Source organism: Trichoplax adhaerens, genomic scaffold (genome assembly GCF_000150275.1).
Source record: "Trichoplax adhaerens TRIADscaffold_4 genomic scaffold, whole genome shotgun sequence".
NCBI lineage: Eukaryota > Metazoa > Placozoa > Uniplacotomia > Trichoplacea > Trichoplacidae > Trichoplax > Trichoplax adhaerens.
In genome coordinates, this window is record NW_002060946.1 from 7,851,584 (window position 1) to 7,873,430 (window position 21,847).

General features: G+C 31.2%; 3 protein-coding genes across 3 annotated transcripts; 2 read left to right on the top strand and 1 right to left on the bottom strand.

The window, feature by feature from the left end:
- Nucleotides 1–3,402: 3,402 nt before the first annotated feature.
- On the top strand, nucleotides 3,403–4,362 carry TRIADDRAFT_23413 (uncharacterized protein; the record flags this gene model as incomplete). The annotated part of the gene is made up of 1 exon (XM_002111689.1): nucleotides 3,403–4,362. One exon carries the CDS (start codon nucleotides 3,403–3,405, stop codon nucleotides 4,360–4,362), a length of 960 nt encoding a protein of 319 aa, XP_002111725.1.
- A 10,130-nt stretch (nucleotides 4,363–14,492) lies between these two features.
- TRIADDRAFT_15366 (uncharacterized protein) lies at nucleotides 14,493–15,329 on the top strand (the record flags this gene model as incomplete). Its single annotated transcript, XM_002111690.1, has 1 exon — nucleotides 14,493–15,329. A coding segment is annotated over one exon (837 nt), but the record flags the coding sequence as incomplete, so codon positions are not given.
- Nucleotides 15,330–17,743: 2,414 nt separating this feature from the next.
- On the bottom strand, nucleotides 17,744–19,339 carry TRIADDRAFT_24455 (uncharacterized protein; the record flags this gene model as incomplete). Its single annotated transcript, XM_002112203.1, has 6 exons — nucleotides 17,744–17,836; nucleotides 17,973–18,074; nucleotides 18,547–18,611; nucleotides 18,749–18,868; nucleotides 18,965–19,067; nucleotides 19,253–19,339. The coding sequence occupies 6 exons, from the start codon at nucleotides 19,337–19,339 to the stop codon at nucleotides 17,744–17,746; spliced, it is 570 nt and encodes a 189-aa protein (XP_002112239.1).
- Between the last annotated feature and the right edge of the window lie 2,508 nt (nucleotides 19,340–21,847).

Consider the following 21,847-nt stretch of genomic DNA (forward strand, 5'->3'; position numbering starts at 1 on the left):
TTAATGAGCTGTCTACAAATTTTTTATTTATTCCAGGGTTAATGAGTATTGATAAAAGCGATTGGAAAAAAAGGAGAAAATAGTTCTGTAATCAGTTACTTAAACGAAATTTTTAATCACTCTAACCTCCTAAATGTTGATATCTAATATCATCGGCAGTTTTTAATCTCCTATTTATTAGTTTGCAGCTACATTAATTTTTTTCCACTGCAAATACCTTTAGCACTCACAGGCAATATCAAGTATAAATTACGGTAATTAATCAATATTTTAGAATTCTTGATCATGCAACGGTTGCAATGAGTTACATCACTACTCACAGTAAAGTTTAATAAAAATAGTCAGTTTAGCAGTAATCAGAGCTGATTACCGTACATACTATTAATAAAAAAAAGCAAATTAAGTCGTTGGTAGCGATTTAGGGGTAAATATATCACCTTTGCATCTATATTTCTAGATATTTGGCTATATGGTTGACTTTAATGATTCTCTTATGATCGATATTCGATGCCTTAAAAGCCCGACGGGGATTATGACTCACTCTGACTATTTGCGCTCACAGTTCAATAAACACCTAACTCGAGTTACTGACTACAGGCACTATCAAAATCATAACAGATTTGTATGATGTACAGTACATGATGAGGGTGAAATGATCTAATTATCAAATGCTAGTATGTTCAGTTATGCACCACTTTGATTTAATACTTATTAATGAATCGGCCATCAGGTTAAACGTCAAGCCTATTATATTTGCTTGTTAAATATCTTGCTTCCAATCCTCTAAATTTTTATGAAAAAGTTGCGTTTTGATTTTTCCTCGTCTATCCAATTCCATTGATAATACAGTATGAAACAGTTTCTATTTGATAAGTTTAAAAGGATCAGAAACATAATTTGGTATATAATTCAAAGCAATTACTGCAGTTTAAGCGTACAGATAGTTAGCTAATTCAAAGGTAAAATCGTCTAGAATTGATTCTTTCATACCATTTGTCACAAAACAGCTTTGCAACAAGATAACGTAATGCACGATCAATAAGTCAATTCCTTGAACCACGTATTAAGGAACGATATCTGCTCTATCAAAAACACTTTTACTCTACTAGCAGACTACACTAAGACTTAGGCGCCTCGTATTTTACGTTAAACACCAAGTTTGAGAATCCACTTTATTACACAATATACTGCATTTATATACTATTCCTCTATAGTTCATGAGTCACAGTTAGTACGATTAACTTTGGAATCATTTACTGAACTAGATATTAATTATAGCTACTGCTCCTTAATGCAGACAGCAGTATTTACGAACATAGACATCTGGTGACTAATACAGAATAGTCAGATTACGATATGTCCTATCATGGAACATTTCCACGATAATTTACAATCTACCATAAGTAAATTACAATCACAATGATTCGAAGTGTAAGTAGATGATTTGCATTCCCTATTATAACTATTAATTTCAGTACGTGTATATGTGTCACTATCATAAAAATTCAGTGCTATATTAAAACACAGTATATCCAAATTAGAAGTTAGCTAAATAAGGATAGGCTAACAGAATTATCCTAACATAGCTATTTCTACTCTTATGCAACATATAACACTGTCACACCATTTATCGTATATACCAAAGCAGCAATGAATTTACCATTAGAATTTTTTATTAATTTTAAATTTCTTAACTCCAATAAAGATTGTCATTTGTCTCTTTAATCATGGTAATTAATTTCTACTTACCATCTATTGGTAATTTTCTAATTTGCTACATTGATTGGTTCTCATTGATCACCAAAATTTTGCCAGAAGCAGATCTATCTTATTTTGACTGTTAAATTTTGAGCACGGTCTCATTCAAATCATTGTGCCCATCCTGAATGTTTTCATAGCCTTTAATTAATAGTAATAAGGCTTTCTTTTCCGTGCATTTTCTCACATGCAATAAATCTAATCTCTTTAATAGATTCCTTTTCTGAAAATTTCAATGTGATGGTAATAATTGATTATATTCATTGTGTTTCTTGAAAGTTGCTATATAAATTTTCATTTACATTCGTTACCCTAATTTATTTTCAAGTTCTGCTTTTGTGGATTTGTACATCTTTGTCGTACATTAATTATTAATATTATCAGCTATAATACTCAGCTGCGTAATAGGACTCTTGTATATTATATTCTTAATTTAGGCTCTACTTAAAGTAACACGTTACAGTCGATAGTTTAAGATACAGATCTTACGGTGAGTAACCTCTTATGGGAACATTGCCATCTTTGTTCAACGCCTGCTACTATAACAGCACATATAACTCCGTCTGTTTTGGATAAGGAGCATATACTGTACTTGAATGAAACCGAATGAGAGTGTTGCTAACATTTCTAACAAATACTTTTTCTGTTTTTTTTTGTTGAACAGTCACAATAACTTTCTTATTTAAATTTAAAATAATTATTATAAAAATGCATAGGCGCATTGATTACATCTACTTCATAGCATTCTTGCTTTGTGTATTTTTCAATACAATACCTAAAGCAACCTATGCAACTATTAAATTAACGTGCCTATGTGACTTTAATTCAATAGAAATGCATGCATTATATGAAAACTCTATTCAGCAGTGTTACCGATACTGCTAAAGCTCAAAACAATATAATCTAAAATAATATTTACCATCAACCTTTGATACATCATATCGTACTGGAATAGCATACGATCCAAAAAGTTTATTATGGATAGCATTTTTAATAACTATTAGTAAAATTGCAGGTATTATAATCAATATTCATTCAATGCATTATAAAAAAATTCAACTGTCATGCACATATTAAATGTCGGCAGTCATAATAATGACAATGTCATATTTAAACTCATCAATTCAAATTATAGTTATTTTATTAAGGCATATTAACGCTAATTAAATAGCCAGACGATCGGGTTGGACAAGTGATAACAGCATATTCTTAAATCGAGAACTATGTTATTGTAATTATGGCTAATAGAATAATTAACTGGATAATAATACCTTCAAAGACAATGATAATAATTATATTTCGTATAATTTCTGTTTTATGTAGAAAAAATTAGAAATAATTTAACCTTGTCTAGTTTCTGTAGGTTTTCAATTCTTTATGCAATATTTTACTATTCTTTATAATAAAATTACTGGATTGTAAGTGCAAATGTTTCACCTTTACTCAGATACATTTATAAACAATTTCTAAATTCTTCATTGATCAAGTTGTAATAGGTTTAACAATTTTTCAAAGTTAAGTGTACCTGTTATCGAACCGAAACATCATCCTTCAAGTAAACACACTCTATCATAACTGTGCTGCGTTGATTTGAATATTGCAATCTACTTAAAAATGATAGTACTTTAGCCAATGATGGATAATATGAACAACAGTCATACTACTACACTTTATATCTTTTCAACTTCGTCTCCCGTGGAAGAAAGCTTTTTTCCACTTTACTTCTATGTGATTATCATCACTGTAGCTACAATCATTTTTTTGGGTGGACTGGTTGGCAATATCTTGGTGATCTACATTATAATGAAAAACAGCAATGGTAGGATGCAGTCAACATTCCACTATTTAGTAGCATCACTATCGTGTTACGATGTATTGGTGGTGTTAATTTCAATGCCTCAAACTTTGACCTACGATTTAACGCTAAAATGGCCATTTGGACGCACAGCTTGCTATATAAATTTTAATCTTCCTGTGTTATTCGCTTGTGGCTCAGTTTTCACCATGGTAGCTATAGCTTTAGATCGTTATAGGAGTATAAGAACAATTTTTACGTTCTTAACTTTCACAAAATTAAAGAAGCTCATAGTTATATTTATAATATTTTGCCTATCTTTTCTATGCATGTTACCATGTTGTTTATATACTCGTTATTTGGACGATACTAATTTTCCTCAATGTGGAGTGATATTTTCGCCAGATCCTTTCGTAGCTAACGTCAGTTATGTTTTATTTCTAACAATGATCGTATTAATTATTCCATTTATAACAATCCTATTCCTTTATGGTGGCCTTATTTATTCACTTAATAAAGTTAGACATCGAATATTTGATTCAACGTTAGCGCAAAATATTTATAACACCGCAGCGAAACAAAGCACCCAAATGTTAGTTTTAATCGTCACAACTTTTATCTTGACCTGGTTACCACTTTTTGCATGCTTCATCGTCGCTGCTTTTAGTAAAATTTCATCGGATCATATCAAAACGTTTCGTATGATCTATACAACTAGCCATTTAATAAGCTACAGCAACAGCATCATTAATCCGATCGTCTATGCAATTTATAGTAGAACTTTCTTAAAAAATTATAACCATCACTAATACAGTAATAGCATATTACAAATATAAGAATAGAAATTAAATAATCTTCAACTATAACGACTTTATTAAAATATTAAGTGTGTAAGAATTGTACGATCCCAAATACTGTGCATTTTTAAGTTTTCTCCTTCAGTAACCATTTTACTTTCCTGCCATTTTCTTACTAACTTTACTAATCCACTTGACTAAGACATTAATGATAGCCTGTCCGATATTAGATATTTAGTCGATCATCATTAATTAAAACTCTTTAGCTTTTGTTCGTCAATGTTTTCAGTAAAAATTTAATTTTGAATAATATATTATTCTTAGGAGAATCATGTATGTGCTGATATCTATTAGGCACATTAGCAAATAAATAATAGGCATAATTTGCAGCAAATAAATATCATGTTCCCGTTAAATCGTTGCTATGTCATCATTAATGGATATTAGCTATCGGTATTTTTCATTTAAATAAAATATGCAAATTTTTCCTCATCCTTAATAACGTACGATCATATAGATAATAATAGTTTACGCTTAAAGAAAGCCATTTAGCAGCACAATAAATTCAATTTTTCTTTTACCATTTACTAATTCTTAGCATAATAATATCTATTCCATGTGAAGGTTAACTTTGCAGTAGAGCTTTGACATGATTAACGACATGATAAAGTCTTGTACCGCAGAATTAAGTTATTTTGTGGGTGTTAGCGTGCTTACGATCAAAATAAAATCATATTTACTAAACCATAAATGTCAGTAACACCGAAGAATGTGCCTTTAATATCTAATGGTAACGTTCTAAATCAGTGATCTGAGCTTATATACTGTGACAATATAATTTTTCATAAATATTGTTCTACCGTAAATGCTGATGTTTCGATATAAATGCTTCACCCTTAAGTACAGTATAAGATTAAATTAGGGAACTGTTACAAATACCTTGGTGCTATACTGAAAGATAAAAAGCACATTAAGTAATAAATAGTAAAAGAGTATAGTAGGCTCATAAAGTGAAATCTAATGGCTTTACTTATCGTGAGTTTTATCTATCGTGTATTTTTTATGGCTAACTTGCAGATCAAATAATGATCGCTTATTCTCGAATTTGAATTATATGTGAAGTCCTTGGTTTGCTTTTATAGTCTTGGTAAACGAAAAAATTACTTAATTTAAATCACCTATTTACTTTAGACGTGTCCTAATATCAACCTTTAATAACAATATGACATAAGTTAATCCTAAGTTCTGTATGTAATTTTATAGCAACCATATTTGTGCGCTAGAAAACAAAACCTAATTTTCAGGATTAAAGTGTTCTCGAACCCGTGAGGAATCAAACTCGATTATTTTCTGATTAAACTTATCGTAATGTAATATTAGTCAATTTTCATATAATCAGTAAGGAAGGAATCTTCAAATTTCTCATTAAGTGTTGATTACGATTACACTTACAGGCATTTTAAATAATACGACAGTGAAAATACGTTACTATTCATAATAGTAGCTTCTGTTTTAATGTAGGTGAGCGAGCAATAATTGAAGATCAGGAGTTCTGTAACTCAGACTGCTGTGAACTGTGACTGTTGTTATTCGATGAAGCTTTGGTAGATTATAAATGCGATATTCAAGATCTGATTTTCAATTCAGCATCTCTAGAATACGACAATAAAAATATGAATATTTCTGAAACTATGCTACTACGAGTACATAACCCTTGGTGGTTGATTTAAGCAGCTTTAGTAAAACATTTACAAATTTCTATACGAGGAGACCTTAACTCATACATTCCTTCTGTAAATATGAAAGGAAGTTGTACTTGTTTATTCCATTAAGAGGCTACCAATTTGGCTTATCCAATAAAGAGCTTAGAAATTATCTACGGCATTCTAATAAAGTATCGGTAACTAATGGTGAAAATATTAAAAATTTTGATATCATATTGTAGACTCGTATACTGGATCTAATTGTTATCGTAAGAGTTTTAATTAAATACGAATTTTTTGTTCTATTCGGTTTGATAAAACTGAGGTTTTACGTTGAAAAATTACGTTCTATCGAATCTTACTGAAATCGAGACATACAAATTCCTACTCTAAATAGCGAGAAAGATAATTTTTAGGCTTATAGTGAAAAGTTCAGAACCATGTCTGCAATGTTGTTCTCCTAGCGAATGAACATTTTGTTCAGAATGGAGTGTGATACAACTTGAATATGGCTTAAGATTGATTGAAATTTAAATAATAAAATTTTTATTAAGTGTATAAATTACGTTTCATGATACTATAACTACGACATAAAACAACAATGCAGAAAATTACAATTTCTGCAAAGGTCTCATTATCAGTTTTTATATCTTGATAGCAAAAAACTTCTTAAAGAAATCTGGACAAAACTATTTACAATAATATAGCTCAAATTATTTTGATATTATAAAGCATTTATAAAATTAGTTATAGATACGATATCTCATGAACTTTTGCTGATTTTGCAACTGCGGGTATTATAGTACATTAGAAATTCTATTACAATAACGACTCCTAAATTCAATAAATCCGGCCTTAATAAGTAGGATATCTCATTTAGAATTTTGCTATTTTTCCCCCTATTCAATTAGTGATGGTATTAAAATTTTGAGATACTTATCCTTCTTTTTTAGCGACGACTCATCCATCGCTAACAACAGATAGAATAAAGATCACCTTTGCATGTTAGTCTAGATGTAAGCATCTGATTTCTAATACTGATTTTTAAATCACAAGTCTGGGAGAAGTAAGTTGCAATTTGTTTTATGTTTATTATTAATCTATAAATTATTAAATAGATCAATATATGAACTTATATTTACACAGCAATTATTATCTGATATTGTAGTTATATTTTACAATTGAAAGAGTAAGCTAATAAATCTTTTTTATGAAATTTAGTTTAATACATAACTAGAGATCGAGATTTATTAAAATTAAATAGATACGTTCGTTCAAATATATTTTCTTTCTTCCGAAGCATATGCAAAAACTATTTCCTTTCTAGTGTCTAAAGACTCAATGAGTAGGAAGAATAATTGTACCAGAACATGAAAAATGTAAAATTATTGTTAAATTATCGCTCCTTCGAGGATAATGATATGCTAAACGTCAGAGAATTCTCAAAGCGCATAAAATATTTTATGCTGTGAAAAGGAAATATGACTTGAAGACAATTGCCAACTGATTTCTGTCAGCATCTTTGTTGATCAAAGAAATTCGTGTTCATTAAACATCCGTTCCACACAGGTGTTCCAATCTCCTGCTATTTTATTTAGCATATATCAGTCGCAGAATAATTCTTTAACGCACAATAGATTTATATCTGATTCTTGTCAAAGCCGGTAAAGAGGGAACAGTCATTTAATCAAACTAAGTACAGTACAGCATTCAAAATTTGTAAAAAATATAAAGTTTTACAATTGTCGCGTTTGACAAATTGAATTTAAACATCAGAATAAACAGTCTGCAACTGCGGTAGAACCAGGCTATCTAGACAAAATCTTACTATATATGTTATGCAAATTTACAATTAGTTATTATCAAAGCCAGTTTATAAAATTAAACGGGTGCGCAATCGATTGAAATATAATTATGAAGGGTTATATAAGGTTAGCTATTGATTTCATTGGTTAAATTCATTTCTTAATTGTTCTTATTTTCGACATTAATTCAAGATGGCTTTGAGAAGTGCATATTTTTCTCTTTTTATACAAATAATGGCTGTTATATTCAAAGTACTAACGGTACAATAATCGAAACTATATAGCTATTGTGTCAGATTTATTCTTGCATAAGCGTCAAAGTCGTACACTAATTCAAGCTTCAAGTAACCGAATTCCTTTCGAATTTAGCAATCAAACGTCTAATTTTAAATTTGTCTTATACACAACGATATTATTTCTAAAAGATTTTAAGCACTATGCAAGTTTGTAAAATTTCAGTCAAATACTGAATCACAACTGTAATCGCAGGCACATATGATGAGTAAAACCAACACCCGGCAACAATTTTCACAATGAGTTTATTCGAATTTGATATTTATATATCCAATAATATAAAATTTAGAATTTAAGTAAATTGACTGATTAATAAAATTATGATTAAATAAATTGAGTAAGCTGTAGACCAAGTTCGAATATAGCACCACGAATATCAGGCGTCGAAAACATGATAAATTGTAGTCAATGCCGCTTAAATGACTTTGAATTTTACTCTTAAGAACCAAATAGTAAAAATTCAAAATAGATGCGGATAATTACTTACAAAGTTTAAATGAATTTAAGCAGCTATACAGTCCATTAACTGAAGATCTATAGAGTTTATCTCTACTTTAATGCATAAACTACAACATTTCTATATACTGTAGGTATAGCGTCGCTAATATACATTATGTTACAGAATGGCTACCACGGAATTGATATGCCTTAATATTTGTATTGGAGAAGCGCTCGTCCAAAGTTTTGGCAGTATCCAATATGTCATTTTTACTGCTTAATTCTGTAGAAAGTTATGTATGGCCTAAAATAAAACAGATCTTGGTACCATTCACTTTCGAATTAGTTATAATAGCCTTAAATAAAAGACTTTTCTCTATATCGATGTTGTCGTAGAAGTATTTTGGTTAATAATTTCTAAAATCTTTGGATGTATCACAGCGCTATCTTGAATTGATTGATACGTAGTTCTCGATACTTTATTAGCGGTTCTGTTCGAATTGTTGCCGTGGCTCTTTAGTCAGAGAGTCAGTCACCTTGCAATCAGCTTGCTTTTTTACTTTCCTATAACACTTGATGAGGTCAGAAATTATCTGCTGTGGTGGAATGAACATACGATTCATAGATCGTCTAATTAGAATAATACGTATCTTGAGATACTTTAAGTATATGTATAGCTCGAAAAAATGGAGATTTTCCGACGTGATCTTTTCTAAATTTTTTGCTGCGTGGAAGCTGCTCTCCTTTGAAGCGATAGCCGATTCATTTAACAGAGCAAAAACAAAATCACATGGTATGATTGAAGCTGGCAGTAATAAGTACATATCTGCAACGCATATTTATGATAAAGTAAATAATTTTTTTTATCTATACAATTGCATACATATAGTTTTACAATGGTCATTACGTTTTGTAATACCCAATCTTATATATTACGTTTGAAGCTCTTCTCTATGATCCACTTTTATGGTTAATATGCTAGCCTAATTAGTTACTTCACTCTTCCTGTAGAGAATATCAAGATAGATAGAAGACGCAATTAAGTAAAACATTCCGAATCTGTCACACCAATACATTATACGGTATTGAATAAGCGAACTTTATTCCAAAAGATTGTTCCTTTGATTCCTAAATTTCTTTGGCCATAAAATTCTTCATAGATATTAGTTTCTAGGATAATTCGTACTCTTTGTTTCCTTTCTATGCAGCAGTAGAAGATAATACAGTAGATAGTATCTTCACAGCTAACTCGCGACCAATGATGTAATTGTCTGTTTGATTGTAGATTCTTATAGGTAACCTACTGGGTTACTGAACGACGTTTGTAAGTCTGATGTTGAATCAATAGCAGATTTTCTATCAATTATTCAACAACATTAACTTATGTTAGTTTCAAACCCACAATCCTAGTAATATTTCGGAAACGGTAGCAAGTTATTAATATAGATCACATACCTTCCATCCCTCGTATTATTTTTGCATGTAGAAAATTATGTAGGTAAATTTTTTAGGCTCGGTACAGGATTGTATAATGAATTTTACCTGTAATGTTGATTTAATAACAGATCTTTTCAATAAAAATAAAAGATAAAATTTTTTTTCGCATGGAAACTTTCCAGTTCAATAAGCTATAATAATCGTGTGTTGCTAGTTTTTTTAAACTTTACATTTAAATAGTTACGAATTCGAGTAAACTTCTCAAGAGACTGATTTTATTACTTTAACGCTTCATAAGTAATATGACGATCTGATTTTGATCGTCAGCTTATATACCGAAAGAGTAATCGAAAATCGAAAAAATATTTATATTATGTATTAAAGTTAACAATAGGGTACCGAAAGAAATATCTTTAGGATATTAATCACCAGCTGAAAACGTGGAAAACAACGCTGAAATAGTTTTAGCTAAACTGCTATAGTATATTGAGCCAGAATTTAAAGTACTTAATAGTAGCTGACGATGAAATGGCTTGATAAATGTATCCGCTATTTGAACCAACTGTTTAGAAATACTTCCTAATAACAAAATAATTATAAGCAACAAATAACACGAATGTTAAGCTACGATTTCTTCTCAGATTGTAATATTCATTATAAGCTTATCAAGCATTTCTGACTCGTGCGGAATAATTTCAATATTTTCATATGTGTCGTATGGCCTTAATATCTATACAATACTCCGAAACACGGTGGGAAATGTCTGTTCTGGAACGATTTAGATTGTGCAGCTTACATATACTGTATTACTGAACAACGATTGACTATGATTTTAATTCAAACCAAATCTGTTTGACCTTAGTCCTATTGCAAAAACGCAACTAGTTAATGGTAATAACAGATTGGCAGAATAAACTATTTAGTTGACAGTAGTTGATGATAATATGGCTCAAGTACTCTAGGCGTATGTACTATTTATACCACATACCGATATTTACGGCCATGACTGCTAGCTTTCAACTGTTCCCGGTAATGATATATATTTTGAGATTAAGCATTTATATACCGTCACAAATATGAACGGTCAAATATCACAGTAATTTTATAAAATGTGAAACTTAGATGCAGTTGTAGCGAAGCTATTACATAAGTAAAGTATAACAAAATGATTAACGGTATTATTTTTTAATTATGGCTCGAATATTTATTTCAGTGGTTAGAGGAGTGAATAAGTAATGATGACTACATGATTAAACTTAAAACTGATATTGCTTAAAGAACTGTAATTAAGATAAAAGCTATAAGTAATAAGAACAGTGTTACAACTTCCAAATTTTGTAACAAGTACTAGATCTGCACTCAGCAAGGAGACCCAGTAATTAAGTTGAAGAACTAACTTTATTGTTAAAACGAAGAGTTTATATACTTTCTTTATTGTGACCTTTGATCTACTGACGTAGATCACAAGATCATCACTAACAGAAAGGTTTCCCTAGTTTAGTCATTACAAATAGACTATCATGCCAAGTATGGCAACATGAGAATACATATATAGATAACCTTAATATAGTACCATAACTACATCTATATACGCCTGACGTGATAACATCGTGATATTTAGCCATATATAGGAAGAAGGTAACATACTAATTATGTAACTATTACAGAACGTGATAAACAGGAATTAGTTGATTATTCTATTAAAGATATAATAAATATCAGTTCAAACTATATCTGTATACATCAGCAATCTTATTATATGTTATTTATAGGTATATCAATACACACTTGTTATGTATGTGATTCGTAATACTGCTTGAGTCAGGTAGTAAACCTCGTATAATGTGCAGATAATGTAAAATTTATTAGGAAAACTGTAACATAACATAAGGCACATTTATAGTTAATATAAACCTATAAGCATAAATCAGTTTATATAATCGTAAGGTAAGAACGTATGAGTACAGAATGGAAGTAGCATGTAAGAAAATGTATGTAAAAATACTATAACATAGATCCTCATTTTTTATCCACTCATAGTTATCCAATAAGCGTATTATCTTAAAATAATATAGTTCAATTTAGCACATTTTTGTTTTTAAAGGTAACGTTTTACTTATTATAATTATGATAACAATCAATTCAAGCACCTGCCATTCGTCTAGTCTGATACTAACGTTACCGGTTGCAAAAATTTTCAATAATCATACATTATTAACGAAGGTAAAAGTAGGAAGACATGTGTACTATATGTACTGGTTTAAACTAATAATGGTAATGCTAGTATACCCTTAGCAATAATACAGAATAAGCTATTTGCGTCCTCTTAAAAGACAGGTGTATCGATTCCCAACCACACATTTCCTATCAACAACACGTAAACACCGATCATAAATATTGACACTTTAAATCTGTAACATCATCAGCTCATATTAATAATTCAATAGAATACTAAAATGCCATAATATCAGAATTAACTCTTCCACAATTATATTATTAAATATCATGTAAACATGTCCTATATTTTATAGATAAAAGCCCTACTATAGCGTTTGCTACATGTTGAAAATGAAGCAAAGGTAACCGTTTCGGTATAGAACAGAAAAACCGGATGTAAAAAGCATTGTATCATCCGCATGATATAATATTCGAGATTATAATATATACTTCATTCAAAACAACCAATATGAGCTAATAAAAAAGGATTATCAAAATTAGACATAAATTTCTTATTACTTAATACATTTACAGGATGATTTCTAATACGTAAAGCAGATACGCGAGATATAATTGAAAAGTTATTGTGATCACTTAATGACCTAGTAATCATTACAGAAAAATTATCTTTTTACACAAGTGGACTATAATAATGATTCAACTGATCATAAACCTAAAATATCATTTTTATTATACCAAGTCGCTTTCATTCTCTGAAACTTTATAAGTTAATAAATAGTTAAGCCTTTTACTTTCAATCCGTATTTAATCATACTTTTGCGATGTACTATTGTAGTTTTGATATTTAGCATCTTCTCTAGATCGGATAGTGAAAGTCAAATCAAAGATCAAAATTTCCTCTTTTCAGGAGGCTATAGAAATATCCTATGATGATTAAAGTAAGCAATCGTTTTTACAATTATACTCCAAAGTGTGTTTTGAAATTCTCCTCATGAATAATTACAGTGATTGACGTCGCTATTTATTAAATAATCTACCTTTAAGTTTCCGTAACCGTTCTTCCTATTTTAGCTTACTATCTTTTATATGTATTATTTGGCCTGCAGACTTTGCGTCTCTGTATAATTTTTCTATTCTTTGCACATTTAATTGCTTACTGCATCAGAACTAACCTTAACAAGTAGCAATTCGACAAAAGAAGTGGTATTAGTTACTTGCAATTCATGGTAAACAAATAAAAAATAAGATATCTAATAGTTTTACGCTTAAAATCTAAAACCTACGTTACATAGAGATTTTTCTGTAATATCCATTTCATCGTTTCATCTACAGGCACTATTCTTAGAAAATTTTATGCTTCGATATAATAAATACGAATAACAATTATTTCGGATTGATATAAGAGTACTTTGGTCACTATTATTGACATCGATACATCCATAATAGTCGACATTATCCTGTCTCTTTAGCTTTAATATTGATTAAATTAGGATTATATTATTCTTTACTTTAATCTAAAATATTGAAATTGAGGAATTAATTGTTAGGAATCTTATCTTATTCTATTATGATATTGTTAATTACATTTTATCAATAGTTGAACACCTTAACATCACAAAGATTTTATGAGATTACATACTGATAATAGAATAGATACAAGTATCTTTATTGATATTAATATTATTTCATTTTATTCTATTAGTTTAATTACATTTCATGCCGTATTATGATTGAATTGAATATATACGGGAGCGGAATTGTAATAATTGTCATTTGGAATAAGTCAGCGGTCAGCAATTTTTATCAAATTTCTCCCATCAAAGATATCCTTACAGTATCAAAAATCTGTGAACCCAGCCGACTACTATCCAACTTTCGTTCTTATTTTGAAGGCACACAATTTAAAGATAATAAAAAAAATAATCATATTGCTTGCGGTTTACCCTTCATTGCAATTTCTTGAACTTTTACTCCTAGCTTTAAATGATAGCGATTGAAATTGTCAATTATATACCGCTTATATTAAATCGCACGTAGAAATCTTGGTTTTGTTTATTGTTATAATAAACTTATCATTATCTTTCTTATTATAAAACTATTCAGTCCTAACATTACCATCAATTCTAAATATACTATCATGCCTTGTTCAAATGCTACAAACCAAGATGAATTACAATTTAATGCTAATAGAACGCGCTCTGGAGGAAAACTGGAATTGTGTCATCAAATTCAGAACATTTCAAAACCACCACTTTTTCCCATTCCTCCGCTTGGACATGTCATGTATGTCATAGTGGCCATTGTTGCAGTACTTATCTTTATTACTGGCTTGTATGGCAATATTGTATTGATTCGATCGACGATCGATCATACACAGAAAAAAGTTCGTAAAACTATGAATATTTTCTTAATGACTTTGGCTCTTTATGATATCCTCATCATTACTATAACTATGCCAGTAACTTTAGTAGAAGATTTATTATTATGGTGGCCTTTTGGTCGAGTATTATGCTATATTCTGTATTACATGCCTACCATTTTTGCCTCCGGATCTGTCTTTACCATCGTCACAATTGCAGCTGAACGCTATCGTGCGGTAGTCTATCCCATGAAGCCAAAGTTATCGACCGCAAGGGCTGCCCTAATTAGCATTGGTATTTTTTTAATAGCCATTGCTGTTACTGTTCCTAACATGGTATTTGCAATTTACGACGATAAAACATTTCCGAATCATCCTCAATGTAGTCATCATTTCTTACCTGATCCTATCTTAGGAAATAAAATTTACGTAATATTCGTTTTTGGCTGCTTATTTTGGTTACCATTAATGTTCACTGGTGGCTTATACATTTTAATTATGTATCACTTACAAGTCCATCGACATAAAACAATCTTAACTATCAACGGGCGTATGACCACTGAAACAAATCGTCGGGTCGTTACTATGCTATTGATTATTTTATTGGTTTTCGTCCTTAGCTGGTTACCCCTGCATATTTGCTTTTTCTTGGCAATATTTGGGCCGCTTAATCCCTTAACGAAAGACTTTCGTTTAGCGTTAACTATTTGCCATATTATTTCTTATTTAAACTGCGCAATTAATCCTATCGTGTATGTTAGCTTTAAGAGTAGGGTCAAGTTTATATCAATCATATGTTGTAGACAAATATTTAAAGCCGGTCGAAGTATGTCTAGTTCGGAGCATACTGGTAATCCAACCAAGAATATTTCCATGAAATTTAACTGATCCTATGACCATCAAATCAACTGAATTCGAATAAGCGAACCTAAGAGAAATAAATTTGCCATAACTCATATAGCATTTCATTGTTGCTGATAAATCTAGCACTCTTTTCAAGTCTTAGCAGTACATGTTATACATTACTAATCCTTTAGCCTATTTTAATCATAGTAATTAAAACAACGGTCTAGCAAAAGCGCTCGAACACACGCGAAGTGAAATTACTATTGTTCTTTTAAATAATATCGAATTGAACTTGCTAAACGATAATTTTTGCCCCTTCCATGCAATAGATGTAAAATCTTTTACTCTTTTCGAAAACTTGGACTCATGCTAGATCTGTAATGTTCCATCATAATGCTGAAATAGCATATAAAAGAATAACTGTACAAACTTTTTCGCTTCAATCAAGACCTATTACGTGTGCAATTCGATGAACCAGGATTACTATCAAGGTATTTAATTGCTGGACAGCAATAACTATTGCTGATGCAGCCAAAATACGAATTTAAAATTGGGCGAGTTTCATATCAAGATCTTTTCATCTAAACTAAATTATTTAAGAACTAGAATGTCCTCTGGATTACCGTTACGTTCATCACAGTTTTACTAAATCTTTATTCCACTTCCTACGAGAACAAATATTCACAAAATTTATTTGCACCATTGTGGCTATCTGGCTATAATGTAATGGGACCATTCAAGGGATCATAGAACATATACTACTATTTAATTTCCGAGTACAATAGAATATATTGCAAAATATGAAATTAAACAGCTGCATATGGCAATACCTTTATCATACGGTACTTATTAACAATGTGCTGAATCATTTGGTGTTTAATTAATAATAAAGTGTTGCCTCCTAGTCTAACTCTAGCATAATAAAATTTATTTAAGGCATTAATTTGGCTCATCATGCTTTAAAAATGATCGATCTAAAATCATACGTCTTCGATGATCGTATACTATAACCATAAAACAAAAAATTAATCTACACATGTAAGCATTATAAATTTGCTTTAATTTATTACTTTTGAGTAGTTTCCTAATCCTCTAAATAATGAAAGCATTTGATTAACGATTACAATAAATGTTAAAGCTGCACTACAAAGGGCGATATTAAAAAAAATCAAGAAATGATCGGTTTCTATCGTTATACCAGACAGAACACATTCATGTAACCGCTTAAAAATTATGTCACTAATTATTACAAAAATAAAATCTTGTTATTAAGATCAAAAGAATGATTGACAGATCTTGTTCTTTATAAGATGTCATCTTTAAAATGTACATTTAAAAGATGCATTCATTTAATGCGAATATATTTATCTTAGGACTGAGCCACAGTATTCGCTAATAGATATTTCGAAATTAACTTATGAATATTAATAATAGCACTATATGCACTATTTGAGAAAATTTCCATGTTTCCAGTACTTTTTGAACTTACTATGTGCGAATTGTACGGACAGAGCAGATAAAATATAATATAAGACACCTTTGTTCTGTGGTACCGCAAAATAATCTGGGGAACACACTACTGCAGTTGTTTACTAATTATACATAAAAATTCTTTAGACTATAAAACTGATAACAAGAAATATCGTATGCTCGGACAACATTTCAAGACGCTAATTTGAAATCACTTGTAGCAAAGACCATATAAACTTCTGCAGCTATAGCGCTTTTTTCAAACACTATCCATCAAAAGCTAAGCAGGTTTAGTAATTGTTTCAACTATAGAAATAAGAATAATTATAATGTAGTGTAGAGGACCGAGATATCGGGCTAAGAGATAAACTAACTAACCACTCATTATTACATAGTTCGTAGTTGTACTATTTCCTAATATATAAGCAAGTATATTTAGATCAACGTTGTTTACGGAGTGTGGTAAACTTTAGCTAAGATTGAATTATTCCTTTACTACGAATTGGTTCCTAAATAAGACAGCGGAGGAGTTGGAGAGCTATTAGTCGATTAGTTTATTTACAGAAAAAATCTTCATAACACACCGCAAGTAATATAAATAGCGGCACTATTACTGCACAAGTCATTATAATTTTGCATTTCTTCAAATAAGTTCTCGGAGGACATCGTCGTAGGGATGAAGATTTCTTACAAAAAAAGCTATTAAATTCATGGCCCCTTCACGGTCGATCTTTACTAATAGGCAATATGTTACACCTGCAATAACAAGCGAATTCAAGTAGTTATTATATACTATTCCGCCGAATCGACCAAGTAGCTTTGAAGTACGTTAAATTATACTAAAGTCATCATTTCGATTTATGTTACCCTAATAATCCTCTGCCAGACCACACTCGAGGTGTAATTGTTAATTTCAGTAGCTTTTGCATTCTTCTAATGATAACTTTTACTTCTTTCTAATATATATGTGGAGAAAGTTGTAATACACGTTGGTAATCGATAAACAAAGACGACTGGAATAAAATCATTCATACACTGCAAGAAATCACTTTACAGTGCACAGTCAAAGTTATACAGTTTACAACTACTGACCTGTTCACTATGCTTGACGATGTAACCAACATCTTGTAAAGATCTAAAATTCTCAGCATTTACGGTGCCAAAACAGCAAATTTCGTCCCCTTTTTCCAAACCCTAGAATATAAACGAATTTAACAATTTCGTTTCTATTAATTAACGATAGAATGAATATCAAAGTATAGCAATTTTATGAAAAACTGCAGTACGCATTTACAATTTAAAATTTTGATACTATCATATATCATTAGCCATCTTGTTATTAGCCTTAATATTACAATTTAATTGATTGATAAAATAATCATGAAGAAATGCTACGACAGGCACAGCATGAATAGACCCTATGGCCTTCAAATATTTCGAATTCTTAGTCTTGACAATGCACTTTATAATATATAAAAATGAAACACGGCGAACATCGGACTTAGATACAGCCATTACTTGGCTATGTTTTAGGAATACATAATACAAAATTACATTTAGCAAGCGATCGATTAAATAGAAGAATTTACAGATAAACTGATAACATAAAATGAATCCATCCATATATAAAACTTAAAGATGGCCGTATAAATAAAAAATAACTTACAGCTTCTGCTGCTGGAGATCCATCAGCTACAAAATCTGTAATGGCAAAACTAATAATGGCTTGATCTATAACAATTTTTGATATGCAGCACATTAATTAATTGATTAATTATAATCAATTATGTACGACGCATAGCATGTTGCTATGAAAATTATGAATTAACTGTTAGACCAATGTCATCAGACGGCTTCAATTCTCAAACCTATTTCGTTGACTGTATCTTCAGATGGCTTTTCCAATGTAGAATTTCTGGCATCAGCATGAATTTGATGTAATCCACTTTCAATCTCTTTCATAGCAGCTTTGTGATCATTCTGTAAACCTATGGAATTCATGGAATAAGCCTGATTTAGCTCCATTTTGCCAAAGGAAAAGGCATTGCGATTATCTCCGAAATTCATCTACAGTAGAAACATACAAATAATCCTTTGCCTGGCTTTCCTAACGGTGTATACATCGATGTCGGCTCGTGGGTATCCCTGAGAATCGACTAATGGTTCATTCATTCCCACATTTCTTTGCTTGAATATGCACGTATACAGTAGGTAAGGTAAATTCTTAATTTCACATTCATTATAATTCATGTGATTGACTGTTGTAGCTACTTTAATGCAAAATCTGCACTACCCATTAATCAGTATCAACACTCGAATAGAAGGTTTGTTCATTGCTATTAAATCTGCATCAACTCAATGATTTCTCTTACCGATTGTAAAACGTCAGACCATTGATCAATTTCTGCTTCGATGGCTTCCTTCTTTTTCATTAAATCGAACACTTTCTCTGTAGCCATGTTTGCTGATCTCATCCAGGATTCAGCACTAATTTTGGAGTCCTTTCTATTCTACTGTACTGTACAGTAGTACTGTTCTACTGTACACTGTACACTGTACACTGTGCAGTACTGTACTGTACAGTACTGTACTTTACGGTACTTTACGGTACTTTACGGTACTTTACGGTACGGTCCAGTACACTATGTACAGTACTGTACTGTACAGTATTTTATTTTTCAGACGAATCAGACGTACTGTAGAAAAAGGGAAAAAATATTGCTGAAACCAACGTAAAAATACTACACTTTATACCATGATGAGGCTACCGGTACCCCCTCTTTTATAGTACGTTAACTTGTCAATGTACTGTAAGCATAGCTAGCACTCTACGACTAGACTTGGTGGGATTCCACTACAAATATGAACTACAAATATGAACGGCGATGTCTCCGTCAGCCAAGTGGCAGGACGTTAAGCTAGTTATAATGAGCAGTAATTTAATTCATGACATGAAGCGATTTAATTTACTTATTTACTGATGCCTTACACTGTTTTAGGAGGGTAAGGTAGAGTAAAGTCGTAAATTATACAATAAAAATCCTACACTTTATAGCATGATGAGGCTGCCGGTACCCCTCTTCTAAAATTGATACGTTCGTTAACTTGTTAATGTACGACTAGATTTGGTATTCCAAAAGAAACTACAAATATGAAGGGCAATGTCTCCGTCAGCCAAGTGGCAGGACGTTAAGCTAGTTATAATGAGCAATAATTTAATTCATGACATGAAGCGATTTAATTTACTTATTTACTGATGCCTCACACTGTTTTAGGAGGGTAAGGTAGAGTAAAGTCGTAAATTATACAGTAAAAATCCTACACTTTATAGCATGATGAGGCTGCCGGTACCCCTCTTCTATGATACTTTAACTTGTTAACATACGACTAGATTTGGTATTCCAAAAAAAACTACAAATATGAAGGGTAATGCCTCCGTCAGCCAAGTGGAAGGACGTTAAGCTAGTTATAATGAACAGTAATTTAATTCATGCCATGAAGCGATTTAATTTACTTATTTACTGATGCCTCACACTGTTTTAGGAGGGTAAGGTAGAGTAAAGTCGCAAATTGTACAGTAAAAATCCTATACTTTATAGCATGATGAGGCTGCCGGTACCCCTCTTCTAAAATTGATACGTTCGTTAACTTGTTAATGTACGACTAGATTTGGTATTCCAAAAGAAACTACAAATATGAAGGGTAATGCTTCCGTCAGCCAAGTGGCCGGACGTTAAGCTAGTTATAATGAGCAGTAGTTTAATTCATGACATGAAGCGATTTAATTTACTTATTTACTGATGCCTCACACTGTTTTAGGAGGGTAAGGTAGAGTAAAGTCGTAAATTATACAGTAAAAATCCTACACTTTATAGCATGATGAGGCTGCCGGAACCCCTCTTCTATGATACGTTAACTTGTTAACGTACGACTAGATTTGGTATTCCAAAAAAAACTACAAATATGAAGGGTAATGCCTCCGTCAGCCAAGTGGCAGGACGTTAAGCTAGTCATAATGAACAGTAATTTAATTCATGACATGAAACGATTTAACTTATTTACTGTTCGATGTCGCCATGCGCTGGCTTGCACTGTTTTAGGACGGTAAGGTAGAGTAAAGTAGCGAAGTGACAGGAAGTTGAGCTAGTCATAATGGACAGTACTTTAATTCATGACCTGAAACGATTTAATTTATTTATTTACTGTTGCCTCGCACTATTTTAGGAGGGTGAGGTAGAGTAGAGTCGCAAATTGTACAGTATTGTAAATGATATCGGCAGCAATTTGCTGTAGAGAAGTAGGATATTCCGCTCGATTGGGTAGATGGGATCGAATTCTGAAGTATATTTGATACCAGCAAAATGCTCGTATGAGAGGGGGGTGCTCCTGTTAATTTGGCAATGTAATTAGACCCCAAAGCTTAATAGAATGCAATATTGTGGTCACCATTTCCATTCGTATCGAATATCATCAATAATCTTCCAATCCAATCAATTGAACGTTAAACATGAGATTTTACTTTTTCAATCAGCGTAATTTCTCCTACTATTCTAGGTTAGCTTTATCAAAAATTAGATGAGATCGATGGTAAAATTATTTTTCCATACTCAAACGCTAATTCATTTATATTGATTCCTGATACGGATGAAAATAAAGGCTTAATACAGTAGTGGTATCTTGAAAATCAATTATTTAGAGTAAGAAGAGCTCTGCAACTGGTCTTAGTCTGATATCGATTACAGTACATATGATAATCGATCTCCATTGACGCATAGAAAATAGGTGAAGATTTTCAATCCTACATGGATAATCACTAATTGTACCAATCAATCAATCATATTTGAAGAAAAGATGGGCCATTCGTAAAAGATTTTAACTTTGTTTATTTATATCAACGGGTGATAACTTGACGTATCACATAAAGGAAAACTTATAAAAACAAGCGAAACACGCGAAAATTCAACGAA